The 15,476-nt window shown below is 37.3% G+C and overlaps 1 protein-coding gene across 1 annotated transcript in view; it reads left to right on the forward strand.

The window, feature by feature from the left end:
- The window catches only part of FBN2 (fibrillin 2), a gene marked incomplete at its 3' end in the record, with an annotated part of 165,248 nt that extends 150,642 nt beyond the window's left edge, over nt 1-14,606 (forward strand). Inside the window, exons 54-63 of the mRNA XM_080637931.1 lie at nt 1,201-1,326; nt 4,053-4,259; nt 4,961-5,086; nt 5,679-5,801; nt 5,947-6,063; nt 6,715-6,843; nt 7,778-7,897; nt 9,841-10,072; nt 10,755-10,914; nt 14,232-14,606. Of these exons, the coding sequence (XP_080494057.1) occupies nt 1,201-1,326; nt 4,053-4,259; nt 4,961-5,086; nt 5,679-5,801; nt 5,947-6,063; nt 6,715-6,843; nt 7,778-7,897; nt 9,841-10,072; nt 10,755-10,914; nt 14,232-14,606 (1,715 nt within the window). The remainder of the gene's footprint in view (nt 1-1,200; nt 1,327-4,052; nt 4,260-4,960; nt 5,087-5,678; nt 5,802-5,946; nt 6,064-6,714; nt 6,844-7,777; nt 7,898-9,840; nt 10,073-10,754; nt 10,915-14,231) is intronic.
- Nucleotides 14,607-15,476: the final 870 nt, after the last annotated feature.

Here is a 15,476-nt window from a genome sequence, read left to right on the forward strand (position 1 = left end):
GTTTGCAATTTATCTGAAAGTGGTTTTAAATGACTAGTAAGTATCTCAGAAAAAAACCTCCAGTTTTATTTCTTTCGTTGTACAACAAAATCAGAAGGTTTTTCATACACTTATTAGGTTTAAAAAAGTGAGTTGCCAAACAAAATAGTCCTTGTTTGATGAGTAGGACACAAAATTATCCTAAACAAAAAAGTTGCATTTCATTTAGCATTAATACTGTTAATAAATAATGTGGCAATTCCATAAAGAATTAAAGCTGTGAGATTCTGAAACAATCTATAAAAGCTATGAAAAGCAACAAATGTGGAAATTGTAGTAGTTCAAAATAGTTTTCCATCCTGTAAAGAAGCACAGATTTCCTCCATATTTTTTTCAGTTAGTTTAGGGAAAATGATAGCTACATTTTGGCAAATCATACTTTCTTTGGTAAGTATAAAAACTCAAGACCATTCAAGAATTCTGTGTGGATACAAGTAAGTGAGGCTCTCTTTGGCTCAGAGAGAAAAAAAAAATTAATTAAACATTCATTGTTTAAAGCAAATGCTTTAAATGAAAATTAAATTAAAATATTTTAAAATAGTTTTATTTTAGGAACAGAAGGAATAGTCTCTTGTACAGATCTTTATGACTATTTTTCAGGGGAAATAATCTGTATTAACAATAATTTTAATAAATTTTCTGAGATTTTATTTTAAGCATCTCGGTGTGTGGTTGCTTACAGTATCTGTGCCATTAGTTATGGAAGAAAATACATGAAGATTAGAACCTGTTTCAGGGAAATGGTGTGTGTGTACTGAAATATAAATGATTGCAGGAGAGGTCAAAGGTATTCAGAAGCTTTGAATGATTACAAAGTGAGAATTTATTACTCAAATCATGCATGTATCCCAATTCTATTTTAATGTTACTTGTTACAAAAGTTATGACTAGAACTTGCTCTGCTGCAAGTGTTTTCTGCTTCTTGTTTTAAGTAGCAAAGACTGCATAAGGATTAAAGCTTTCATCCCAGGAGTAAGTACATAAGGAATGAAATAGGATAGTCCTATTAGGGAAGTCCTTTCCAGGCTTAATCAGTTGTTGATTTTTCCACTTCTTGCAAACATTTTGAAAATATTGCACAGAATAATTAATGCATCCTATGAGTATGATATATTTTCTTGTAACAAATTATTTCAATTTTTTTATTATGTTTTTGCAAAGATGAAAATGAATGCCGAACCAAGCCAGGTATCTGTGAAAATGGTCGTTGCATGAACGTTATTGGGAGCTACCGATGTGAATGTAATGAAGGATTCTTGTCAAGTCCGTCAGGCACTGAGTGTCTTGGTAAATGCCTCTTTCATATACACTTCATCTTACATTAAACGTAAACAGGGGAAGTTTACATTGGATATAAGGAAGAAATTCTTTACTGAGAGAGTGGTGAGGCACTGGAATGGGTTGCTCAGGGAGGTTGTGAATGCTCCATCCTTGGCGGTGTTCAAGGCCAGGTTGGATGAGGCCTTGGGTGACATGGTTTAGTGTGGGGTGTCCCTGCCCATTGCAGGGGGGTTGGAACTAGATGATCTTAGGGTCCTTTCCCACCCTAACTATTCTATGATTCTATGAGAGTGTAAATTAGGCTTCTGAGTACCTAACAGCTCTCATATCTGCAGAAATTAAAGATCCTTATTAATTAAACAATGATATTAAATAATGATAGGAATGTGGAGCATCTTGAGAATGTCAGCTGAGTCTAGCAATCAAGAACCTCACATAAAAGTGTCTAAATTTCGAAGGACTTAAATATGATGCTGAGCAACACTATCCAGACAAGTACAGGTATTTTTAAAGAAGAATCAGAATTTAGTTACCTTAGATAGATCAAAAACTGGGATGCAGTGCAAAATTGTTTGCATATCCAGAATGTGATCATAAGCACTGCAACTAGGCATCTTAACTTTTTGTAATTTTAATTCAGATGGTGATTATAGAATCATAGAATGGTTGGGGTTGGAAAGGACCTTAAGATCATCTAGTTCCAAGCCCCCAGCCATGGGCAGGAACACCTTCCACTAGATCATGTTGCTCAAGGCGCTGTCCAACCGGGCCTTGAACACTGCCAGGGACTGGGCAAAATATATGAATACAAAATGCTAGGATTTCACGAAAAAACTGCAAGATGAATAGAAAAGTTTTGAGGCAGACATGCACATTAAATGCTTACAAAGTATTGTACATTCATCAACCTGTATTTTTTTTTCAGTATGTTCAGATTTGTCATTCGGTCTGAAAAATTAATTATTCCATTTTAGAAATCAAACAGAACTGCAAAACCTTACTTTTCCATTATCAGTGTTCATGTGTAGATACTTCAAAGTGTTTTACAGTACTGAGACAGTATGAGTATCTATTAGTATTCTTACATCAAAAATACTTGCATATTATCTTATGCAAGTACTACAAAAACAGCTCCCTGTAAATTGTCATCGGTAGTGTGCTGACTTCAAGGCAAATCAATAACCTTGGAAGTGCAGAGTATTTCCTAAGGAATAAGACCAGATGGGATGAGTCTGTTAACCCTAGCCAGTCATTAATGCCAAGGAAATACCCTGCTTTGAGGTCATTATTATGTTCTTATATTTAATATATTATTTTCTTATTAGTTTATGAAAACTGTGCTTTGGGTTAGTTTGCTCATTGCTGCTTTTCCTTTAGGGCTTCCTAGGTCACAGATTACAATAAAAAATTAGTCTGCAAGAACAAAGTATTTCAAAGAATTAAACATTTAAATAAACATTAACTCTTAGGTTACATTATTTTAAATATATTGTGCAAACCTTTCTATTCTGTTCACATGAAAACTTATTCCACATCTCAAATTGTGAGCAAAGCGTTATATGTTCTTCAAGTCATAATAAAACCTGCACAGTATGCCTATCTAGGAGAACAGAAAGCTGCTGAATCTTACAAATTACTACAGCAAACATGCTGTCTCACAATTAACACTTTTAATGAGGAGAGCTTTATTTGATGTAAACAGTTACCAGGAATCCACAGTAAGTTTTGCCTAAATCCAAAGTTAACATTTTACCTGATTCATGTATAAAATATACAGATTCTACTCCTCATAACTGCAAAACAGAAGGTCAACTAGCTGTCGATACATAAACATATCCTGAAGGATTTTAACTTTTAGCTTTAAGAGGAAAAAAAAAACCAGAAAAAAACCCCCTTCATTTAAAACCAGAAATGTCTGGGTGACCATAGTTGATATTGTCTCCATTTTAATTAACAAACAAGACAGGTGACACAGCCTGTTTAGAAGATACCATGCCTACAAAATTTAGTTTCCATTAGCACTGGAAGCTGGGATCTCTGCTTTCCTCAGCTACCTGTTTGAAGGAAAGGAAACTTTTAGGAGCTTAGCGACTCCGAGGTTTTGCCCCACCTTAGTGATTGACAGACATTAACTAAAGGGTTTAAAAATTAAGGAAAATAGAATTAGAAAGGAACAGATAAACAGTACAGCTGTATATTTTTTTTTTCTTTTCTTTGTCCTGAATAAAAACTGGGAGTACAACTGAAAAAGTACAGGATTGCATAGACACTTTTAAGTGCTAAGTATTTTGTCATTTAACAACAGCAGGATAATCACAGATGATCAGACATGCTATATTTGTCATTAGAACCTCAGCCTAAGTAAATCATTCAAATGCAAGCCGAGCACAGGCAGCTCAACTTGAAGCTCAGCTTGGCCCACAGGCTGTTTTAATATCAAGCTAGCTCACCAGATATGCCCCAGGGCACAAATTCCCTAGAAGTAAAACTTGCATCCAACTCATGCAGGTGCTGAACTTTAGGTATGTCTGGAATACACTTGTAATGGCAGCAGATTATCAGAAGACACAACAAATCTGAAAGCCTAAGTCAAAATAGACTTCACAGACTGGTTGCTAATATCTTCTAGTGCTTGCTTGTGTTGACAAAGAGCCAGAAAAATACATCAGATGCTAGATGGATCAGATGATTATCTTATACTCTTTCTTGATCTCTCTACTTCTTTCTTACAGATAATCGCCAAGGGTTTTGCTTTGCTGAAGTTTTACAGACAATGTGTCAGATGGCTTCAAGCAGCCGGAATCTTGTCACTAAATCTGAATGCTGCTGTGACGGAGGCCGTGGCTGGGGTAACCAGTGTGAGCTCTGTCCGCTTCCCGGAACCACCCAATATAAGAAACTCTGTCCACATGGACCAGGCTATACTACAGATGGAAAAGGTATTTGCACAGATGAAAAGAGGCAGAAAAGGGAAAAAGAATATGTCAACATATTTAAGGAAATGCAAAATTCTCTTTGAAGTTCCTTCTAAGAATTTCCTGTGAAACAATAGAGCTTGATTTTTCAAATGCTGCTGAGAGACCAGAAATGAAAAACACTTTTAAACAGTAGCTGCAATCAGCATACTTACAGCTGTGCAGGATTTTCAGGGTTGGGTTCTAAAATAGAAAGTACCAACTAGTAACTAAAATCTAGAAATGATCCCAAAGCTTTTGTATGCTGAAAAGTTGCATACGTGGCAAACGCAGTAACAGTTTTTCTAACAACAGTCTCACTGAATTCTTTGTGGTTACTGTTTTCACAAAGGAAGCAGAAACTAGCATTCAGTTTTAAATTGTGGTGAAAAATTTTTGACATCATGTAACTGGTTGTAAGAAAATTCACATCTATGGGGTTTGTATTTTGAGTTAGCAAAACTGTAACATGAATACCCAATAAAATTGCAGGAAGGTTTTGATACAAAAAACAATAGTGAAAGTTTGAAGGATTTTTGACTTTGAATTCAGATTTATTTTTAAAGAGAAAGAAAGGATAAAGTGACTATTGGAAGCATGATGATGAGGAAATATGCAAACATGGAAGAGAAGAAAAAAGTTAATTTTAAAACTGAAAAATTACATTTTTAATATTTTCCATACAGATATTGATGAATGTAAGGTCATGCTAAACCTATGTAGAAATGGACAGTGTATTAATACTATGGGGTCTTTCCGATGCTTTTGCAAAGTTGGCTATACCACTGACATAAGCGGCACGTCTTGTAATGGTAAGAATCAGCATCTTAATCATCAGTTATGGTTTTTAATTGGTACGTAAAGACATATCAAGCTCTGTAAACTTTGTATCAAGGCACTTTTTTCTCTTTATCTTTTTCTATCTTTCTTAATACACACTTGTGTTTTTGTATTTCACTTGGGGATATAAAGAAACAAGCTGTACTAGCAATATTCCTGCAGTAGAACTAATACAGAAATATGTTTCAGCTGTATAACCATTTTGACTGACAAACCAGCTCATTACCTCATGGTCTACATTTTCGCACTTCCCTGATGGTTAACACATCTAAGTATACCATAGAATGCCCAAAATTAAATACATTTGTCTTTCAGCGAAAATATTAATTGCACTGTCACTCTAGTCTATTACTCTTTCAAGACACTCAATTTGTCACTGTAGCGGCAACTCCATAGAAACTCCACAGCAACACATCTATATGGAAAAAAATAGGAACTCTGAGCAAATGTAAATTGGGTCCTTTTTCTACAAATATTTTTCTCTAAAATATAGTGCTGTTCAGAAAATACCCTTCAAAGACGAAGAAATCAGTACAAAAGATACTTAACATTTTCTCTTTTTAGATCTTGATGAGTGCTCCCAGTCTCCTAAACCATGCAATTTCATTTGCAAGAACTCAGAAGGAAGCTACCAGTGCTCATGTCCTCGGGGCTACATTCTTCAGGAAGAGGGAAAGACATGCAAAGGTAAAGAAAGTTGTACACAGTTACTTTAAATTTTGTTGCAGTTTGACTTAAAAGGAAATAGTTTTGAAGTGGGATATTTTTTCAGGTTAGACTAAATGTACCTCTTTTTTATTGACTTTTCTTAAGACAACATCTCTTATTTCAGATCTTGATGAATGTCAAACCAAACATCACAATTGTCAGTTTCTCTGTGTCAACACACTTGGAGGATTCACGTGCAAATGTCCACCTGGTTTTACACAACATCACACAGCTTGTATTGGTAAGAAAAACATTAGTTTTTTTGCATAAGACTTTTTGTTAAAACAGCATTCTCAATTTTCATTCATTTCTTCTGCTCTTTATAAACAGTATTAATACAGAGAAATAGTGCCAGGAGTCCAGAAAACGGATTTTGAAAAGCTACAATTATAGCTCTATCACTCTATCCACCATTTGTATTTTCTTGCTTAGTAGGTTGTTCATATTTAATATATGTTACTATATTCTAGGTATAACCACATGGAGACAAAGGGGTAAAGTATAAAAATCTTATATAAAAATGCAGTTAAACAAAACCAGACTGCATTTTCTTTTCTAATACAGATGTCTTTAGATCTTAAACACTGATATGAATCTTGCCAACTGGAACTGTCTTGGTTCAGCTGATACAGAAGTGCAGCATTTTTCCACTGTCAGCAATTACACACCTGGGTCTTTTACACTTAACTGAATTACAACTTACATTTCCAGTTTTTACTCATAGCCCTACATGACTCATCAGGTCATCTGACTTTTAAATGTGAAAAGCTTATATTTTCAAAATAAACTGATGCACCTCTATGGATTTCAGCCTTTTCAGAAATGTTGTATGAACATGTCTAAAAGCATGCCACTAGGTGTACCAACCTTCTCTCTCCTCTGCATTTTCAAGATAACAATGAGTGTGCTTCTCAACCATCACTTTGTGGATCAAAAGGAATTTGCCAAAACACCCCTGGAAGTTTTATCTGTGAATGTCAAAGGGGCTATTCTCTGGATTCTACTGGACTAAACTGTGAAGGTAACTAGTGAAGGTCAAATTTTTTCTTTAAGATGTAAATCTCTACTTCTATGTCTAGTGAATCCTGTAATCTCAAAGACAGATATAACAGAATACCCCTGCAAAGATAAGCACTTTATATCCAAATTTGTTATATATTCTTCATATTCAAACCCTTCAGTATGTTCCAGGAAACTGTAAGCTTAGTCCTACATAGTTGGTTTGAAAACTGAAATAAAAAATGAACCATTCAGATTCTAAACATTACATCAAAGCAACAGCCTATGGCCTTACCAGGAATCATAGAATCGTAGAATAGTTAGGGTTGGAAAGGACCTTAAGATCATCTAGTTCCAACACCTCTGCCATGGGCAGGGACACCCCACACTAAACCATGTCACCCAAGGCCTCATCCAACCTGGCCTTGAACACCACCAAGGATGGAGCATTCACAGCCTCCCTGAGCAACCCATTCCAGTGCCTCACCTCCCCTACAGTAAAGAATTTCCTCCTTATATCCAATCTAAACTTCCCCTGTTTAAGTTTGAACCCGTTACCCCTTGTCCTGTCACTACAGTCCCTGATGAAGAGTCCCTCCCCAGCATCCTTGTAGGCCCCCTTCAGATACTGGAACGCTGCTATGAGGTCTCCACGCAGCCTTCTCTTCTCCAGGCTGAACAGCTCCAACTTTCTCAGCCTGCAGATTGTCTACAAATCTGAGTAACATAAAGGCTCACAAGCTCCGGCTGGATTATCAATAGATAGAAAGAACACTACGTTAATTGATGTCAGGCTTTTCAAAAGACCAGCTTCAGTGGTGCTTCCATATTACAGCAGTAGTCCTTTTGTCATAATTGTGGATGTTTCAATGATTATGATCAAAGTGAATAGTGTTATTTGGCACTGTGTATAATCGTGTGTTCTTTCATATTCTACTTCTTTCCGGATTGCAAAGATGTGGATGAATGTGATGGAAACCATAGGTGCCAGCATGGCTGCCAAAACACCCTGGGTGGATACAGATGTGGATGTCCACAAGGATATGTTCAGCATTACCAGTGGAATCAATGTGTTGGTACGGAAACAGCACAGGATACATTTAATCAGCAAAGATGTTGTAATGTTTATAGTGATGACTGCTAGGCAAGGACAAGAATGGGCAGAACAAAGGATATACAGACACAGATCTTTTTTAACTTTCTCCCCCTCCTTCCACACATCTACTATGCCCCAACATAAATCAATGACATAAGGTAACAAGAAACACATTCATCCTGTTGAAACTGTGTGACAAATTTTCCTGGTGAAGCCTAAATTCTGACTCCATTCTCCTCATAAAAGTCTCCATCTTAAAAAGTGGAAAGGTGTTCTTTGTAGCTTTTTTGAAAGTATCATTCTAAATACCTTTTCTGGGAAAGAACTTAAAAAAAAAAATCCCAACATTCATCAGTAAGAATCATTCGCTATATTAGCAAAGTGAGAATACTAATTGAGAATAGTATCTATAGTGAAGGGGGAGAAATAGTATCAACATAACCATTAAGGGTTTCTTACTTTCAAAATACAGTCTAAGGCAAATATTATTTATTTTGGCAGGAACAAGGACAAATTAATAAGCTCAGCACCTTTACTGTAGGTGTAGCTCATTCAATCCATCATTTCTTTTCTGTGTTTCATAGAATCATACGATAGTTAGGGTTGGAAAGCCCCTTAAGATCATCTAGTTCCAATCCCCCTGCCATGGGCAGGGATGCCTCATCTCTGTCCAACCTGACCTTGAACACTGCCAGGGATGGAGCATTTACCACTTCTTTGGGCAATCTGTTCCACTGCCTCACCACCCTCACAATGAACTAAGCTAACTCCCATACCAAATAAAAGTGGGAATTTTGTCCTTTTAGTAAAAACCATCACACTAACAACTTCATCCTGTACAGTTTACAAGACATCATAACAACATACTTACATGTTCAAGTTTGCTTTCTTGGTCCTCTGTCAAAAGTGTCGTAATCAGAGGATGGCTGTGAGCCATGCAATACATTTCTTATAGATTAAATTTACTGTTCTAATCCTAGACATGTAAATTAGTTTATTATATCCATTTTTCATTAAGTAGTATATCAAGCAGTTTTTCTGAAGTCCCAGCCACTATCATCACTCCTTAATACTGCTCTGCAGCAACAAAAACAAAGTACTGGGGTGGGAGTGACAGGAACACACAACAAACAACTCCCATAGAACTCCAGATTAGCTACAGTCTCTGAATATTATAGATAGTCCTCAGAAGAATGTGTCTCCTAGTAACCGCAGACAAGAATGGTAAAGCATGCACTAATGATATTGGAGAGGAAAACACCTACCGGGAAACACTACCTTGGTAAGATAAATAAAATAAGCAACACATGCCAGCTATCAAAAGCATGATCTTTGATATAAAAAGCTGCTTTCCTCATTAATTTTTCACAATATAGCCTGGAATAAAATCAGTCCCACAGACTGGAGGAGTCATCTTCTCTTTATCTTAAGTCAGCACCCACAAGGTGAAGATGATGATACTTCTTTTTCTTTTTGGTTGGCTAATATTTAGATTGTCTTTCCTCTCACAGAGCCTGCAGGTTTCCACCACAAGTGTCTGCTAATTTGGCTCCATCACTAGGTGCTCAGGAACACTGTCATGCTTGGAGTATGACTGGAGTTCCAACTAACTTCTCTGTGGACCTTATATGATAGCAGTTTGCCCTGCAAGGGGAAGAGGACGTATCTTGAAGGAAGGGGAAACACTGAGTCAGTATAAGTTTAACAGTAATATTATCCTGACATATGTAACAGCCCAGTTGTATGTGTTTGAGATCTTTGCCAATGTACTTTTTCTTCAGGAATCAAATCTCTATGGGGTAATGAGGTCAAGGATGTAGCAGAGCACTAGGACTTGCAGGTATTCTGACTTGTTAGCTGCATCATGCTTGCCGGATGTTTATCAGATTGGAAGATGCCAATATTCTTTTGTTTGCTTACTAGATGAAAATGAATGCTCCAATCCTAATTTATGTGGCTCTGCTTCTTGCTACAACACACTTGGAAGTTACAAGTGTGCCTGCCCATCTGGATTTTCATATGACCAGTTCTCTAGTGCGTGCCATGATGTGAATGAGTGTTCTTCTACCAAGAACCCCTGCAATTATGGTTGTTCCAACACTGAAGGTGGTTATCTTTGTGGCTGCCCACCTGGCTATTACAGAGTTGGACAAGGGTGAGTATTTCCACACAGTCATTCATCAAAGATACATTCAGAGGGCTATAAAAAAGGCTGCATTGACCTTAGTCAGGCTAAAGAACAGAAGTGCAAATGAAGAACAGGCTGCTAAGTCATCTTTTCTACTCCCTTTGCTCACAATTTCCATAAGCTGGAAAAAATTACATGTCCATACATGCAGCATAACACATTTTGAATCTAGTATATAAGTAAAATTAAACAATTAGTTCTATTTTCCACTTAGCATCAGCACAACAACACCCCTTCACAAACTTGCTCAATGCGGAATTCTTATTGCATAAAACTAGGTACCATCGGTACTGAGATCATGAGGGGGTTAAGCCACACTGATCAATCCAGAACATTAAACACAAACATGTACACAACAATGGCTATATACTTTGGTTCCAAAGTTCACGGCAAGCTAGTTTTGCTCTGTTTCTTTGTAAAACTTGTAAATTATAATTTAAAAAAACCTAAAGGCATTCAGCCAATGGTCGTATTTCATTCAGTATGCCACAGTAGCATGAAGAAAATTAATGCAAAAATCTCCTGCTGAGGGAAGGGAAAGGAAAGGGGATACAGACTGTGGTACAGATTACATACACTCACTTCCCATTTAACAGGACAATTCGTAAAACTGCAAGAAGTTACTAAAACAGATGTTTCTATTCACTAGCCACTGTGTCTCAGGGATGGGATTTAACAAAGCCCAGTACCTGCCACTGGATGGAGATGCTGATGAAGATAACGCTTTGTCGCCTGAAGCATGTTATGAATGCAAAATCAATGGCTATTCCAGAAAAGACAACAGGAAGAAGAGAAGTGCTAATTACACTGTACGTACCACAATAAATAAGCACTATAATGTACTTTGAGCTATTTTCAGAGATATGAGACTTAACACTATCAGTAAATCGAGGGAAATTTTTACCAGGCCACACTCAATGGCAAAAATCTTTTCTCCTGTGCTTCAGTGGTTTTTCACACTTGGTTCTATTGGCAGGAATAATTTGATGATCAGAAAGACAGAAAGAACCATGAACAGATAAAGTTTTAAAGTTTTTAAAACTTATAAATAATCCTTTGTAGTGTGACATGTGATCTAGTTCCTCAAAATATATTCAGGGAAATAAATTCCCTATAATTACAGAGAGCTAGGGAACTCATCATGTCTGCAATCTGTTCTGCTATCAGGAGGAGGCTGGACAACATCTTATGGTCTGGGACAGCTAAATAAGTCTTCTTGCAGATAAGTTTAGTCCGAGTGTCTAGTCCGTGATTGTCACAAAAGTGGCGGACTAGAGTTCATGAACAACTGGTAAGTTGTTAAGTCTTATATTTGCAGAATTGCTGAGGGTATTAGAAAATTACACTTCAAAACTTACTGCATTGTGTGGGCTTATAAAAATAAGTTGTGGGACATATGAAAGGACAGCCCTACTACTTACACCTTTTAGATGCATTTCTTTTCAAAAATTCTAAGTGTGTGCATATCTGTTACCTGCATTATCTCTATGGTAGGATGTTGTCTTTAGCATTAGCTCTGGTCTTGAAATCTGCAGTAATGGCTACATGACTCAATGACTCAACTTAGAGGTGGGGGCACACAGATTTTCAATTAATAGTAAAAGCTGTGTAATGCAAACAGGTAAAAATGGTAAGATGAGAAACTTAACATGAGCCGGCAGTGTGCACTCGCAGCCCAGAAAGCCAACCGTATCCTGGGCTGCATCAAAAGGAGCATGACCAGGAGGTGATCCTGCCCCTCTATTCTGCTCTCATGAGACCTCACTTGGAGTATTGTGTGCAGTTCTGGTGTCCTCAACATAAAAAGGACGTGGAACTGTTGGAACAAGTCCAGAGGAGGGCCACGAGGATGATCAGGGGACTGAAGCACCTCCTGTATGAAGATAGGCTGGGAAAGTTGGGGCTGTTCAGCCTAGAGAAGAGAAGGCTGCGTGGAGACCTCACAGCAGCCTTCCAGTATCTGAAGGGGGCTTGAAGGGGGCTTATAAGGATGCTGGAGAGGGACTCTTCATTAGAGAACGTAGTAATAGGACAAGGGGTAATGGATTAAAACTTAAACAGGGGAAGTTTAGATTGGATATAAGGAAGAAATTCTTTACTGTGAGGGTGGTGAGGCACTGGAATGGGTTGCCCAGAGAAGTTGTGAATGCTCCATCCCTGGCAGTGTTCAAGGCCAGGTTGGACAGAGCCTTGGGTGGCATGGTTTAGTGTGGGGTGTCCCTCCCTGCCCATGGCAGGGGTGTTGGAACTAGAATCTTTAAGCCCTTTCCAACCCTAACTATTCTATGATTCTATGATTCTATGTGCTAGTTACATGGAAAGAATGGGGAAACAAATTTCCTTTCTAAAAGGATAAGGACATACAACAATGCAGAAGCTCCAGCCTTAGTACACAGTACTTTGTATTATGCCATCAAAACCAGTTCTTGTATTGGCAAAGTGTCTAAAGACACAAGTAAACCTGAGATTTCTGCTCTAAAGCACATAGTGTTGGCACTTAAAATCTAAATGTTTGATTTCCCCACACACATCCCTTCCCTCCCACACTTCCCACAAACATCCCTTTTCCCCACTGCCAATCCCATTCGACCTGTTCCAGGTGGAATTCTGTGATCAAGTCACCACAGAAATACACGGATGTTTTTAAAAGCATTTCTTGTATTGTATGGTTAATTTTATATCTAGTTCATAATTCTTGTATCTTGTTATTATGATTTTTTTATTGCATTAACCTGTTCAGTTTCTAGTACTAGAACTACCAGAGCAGTGAAAGCAAAAGCTTTCACATCCATAAAGCTATGTGAAAAGAGAAATAATCTCATCACTAATGACATCTGTAGGGTGTGTTATTTTAAACACTGCAGTATTTAGTCCTGTTCACAATTTTCCTTGTTTTCATGATGTGTTTTTAATTACATTACATATTAGTACGCATATAGAATCATAGAATCATAGAATAGTTAGGGTTGGAAAGGATCTTAAGATCATCTAGTTCCAACCCCCCTGCCATGGGCTGGGACACCTCCCACTAAACCATGTCATATCAACAGCTAGAAAAGCATGACACTTCTATTCCACACAAAAAACTGCCTTAAATAATTCCTTGGTGAGGGGATAGAGAACCTGAAGACAGAATGAAAGAGAAACAGTGAGAATTGAAAATTCATGTACTCAGAGGTTGGAATTCTCTCAGAGAAACAAATCATTTGCTGTCTTTACAAGCTTGAAAGGATCTTGACGTGTAGGCTAGACACCTCATTTAGTATCAGGTTTTCTAAAGAAGACTACAGCCGATATATTTTTGTAGAAGCACTTTCAAAAGTTGTTGCTTGTTAGCTGGCTTTCCTCAGAATGCACTCATCCTTGCCCCCACCTCCCAGTGAATTCACAGCCAACACCTCTGAACAGATTCACACCTGCAACATTAACTGTACTGAAACTCAAATTAAAAAAGAACATGACTGATTTGTCAGAAAAACAATGCTGGGACTTTTTTTCACACTTCTTTCAGTGGTTTGAATAGAATGTAATTGGAAAACGTGACGTACTAGCCCTTTCTGTAGGCTATTCTGCAGTTCTTTCCTTACTTCAATTTCCCTTAGATTATAAAGGAAGATTATTTGTACTTCCTCATCATCAAATGCTGATCTTGCTTAGAAGCCAGGATTCAAGAAAACAGTTTTACCAGAAGTTTCAGGGAATTCCCATACAGTGTTGTGATATGTGTTTCTGTAATGTTCCTCACTGAAGCTGATCATAAGAACAAGACTGTGTCTCACATACAGTCTGCAGTAGTAAACATAGGTCTGTTCTTCACATGGACTTTTTGCAAGCATGAAATTACACATAATCTGAAAAGAATCTGAAATCTGAGACTCCTCTATTGACCTGATGCTGTAACTTTAATTATCCTGTTAAGCCTTTGTGAGAAGCCTTTAAGGTTTACAGCGTATGTTGTACAGAATGAAGGAGCTCTCCCAGGTGGAATTGTTTTACAATTGCTTTTTTTTACAGCTAGATTTTGACAAATACAGAAACTGTAAATAATCTCTTATTATTCTTCTCTCAGTGCAAGTGAATATCTGTTTCTCTCCTACTCTAAACAATCCTTCCTTCTTTACTTCAGATTGAGCAGATTAGCTTGGAAAGTCTGGACATGGATAGTCCTTTAAAGATGAGAGTCAACATTTCTAGGCTTGACAACAAGCAGCATATCCTAGAACTCATGCCTGCCATTAAGCCCCTTACCAACCACATGCGCTACATCATCTCACATGGCGATGATGATGGCATCTTTGGAATCCATCAAAGGGATGGACTGAGTTATTTGCACACAGTTAAGAAAAAGTCAGTGCCTGGAACTCACACACTGGAAATCATTAGCATTCCTCTATATATGAAAAAGGAGCAAAAGAAACTGGAAGACAGCAATGAGGACAACTACCTCCTAGAAGAGCTGGGGGAAGCTCTCAGAATGAGGCTGTGGATAGACCTTTACTAGCCATTTTCCAGACTGAGTCCAGTTCTTCAGTCACTTCTGTTCACCTATCTACACACCTGAGCATATTTGCTTTTCAAAGGCTTTGAAACAGCCACTGACTTTTGGGGGAGAGAGAAGGGAAGACCGCTTTCTTTCCATCCTGCTGAGACTGCAGAACCACCCTTGCAGGAGGGTAACTTAAACTTTGCCACCGCCAAAACTTTGATTACAATGGTGATCATAGTTACTGTATCTTTTATATAACCTCAATTTAAAGTATATTTAAAAGCTAAAGTTCGAGAAGTCATCATATGGCACTAAATGGCACAAAAATGTGAGCAGTCTGTAACACTTCGGGTATTTTGCTATAGTTCCTAATTAAAAAATATAGAAGTTTATTTATTTTTAATGCAGTAATATATGGAGAAAATAACAAATTATGTAAACAAAAAGGGAAACTTGCTTGGGTTTCTTTGGATTTATAAATTTGAGATACAACATTTTAGAGGTACTGTCTTAATTAAAAAAGAAAAAAAATAGATTTGAAAGATGTTTCCTGTTCTATTTGGGCCAGTCATCCAAGTAGTATATAAGTAATTTTAAAATGTATGAGATGAAAGAGCACTATAGCGCGTCTTCTGATATTCTAAAGTGCTCTTGCAAAGCTTTTGAGTATTAAAAATTATATATATTCTTAAAGGACAAGAATTATAATATCAGTCTCTGCAGAGATCATATTTCACAGCAGCTCAATAGGATTGTATTTTGTATTCTGAATCAGCTACATCAAATAATGGAAGAAGAGACACAACCACTGTAGCAAAATACCTTGACTGCTTTTAATACCATTAGAATCGCAGAACCAAACTGTGCTATACTACCTTCCAATAA

The sequence above is a fragment of the Psittacula echo genome, assembly GCF_963264785.1.
Source record: "Psittacula echo genome assembly, chromosome: Z".
NCBI classification, from domain to species: domain Eukaryota; kingdom Metazoa; phylum Chordata; class Aves; order Psittaciformes; family Psittacidae; genus Psittacula; species Psittacula echo.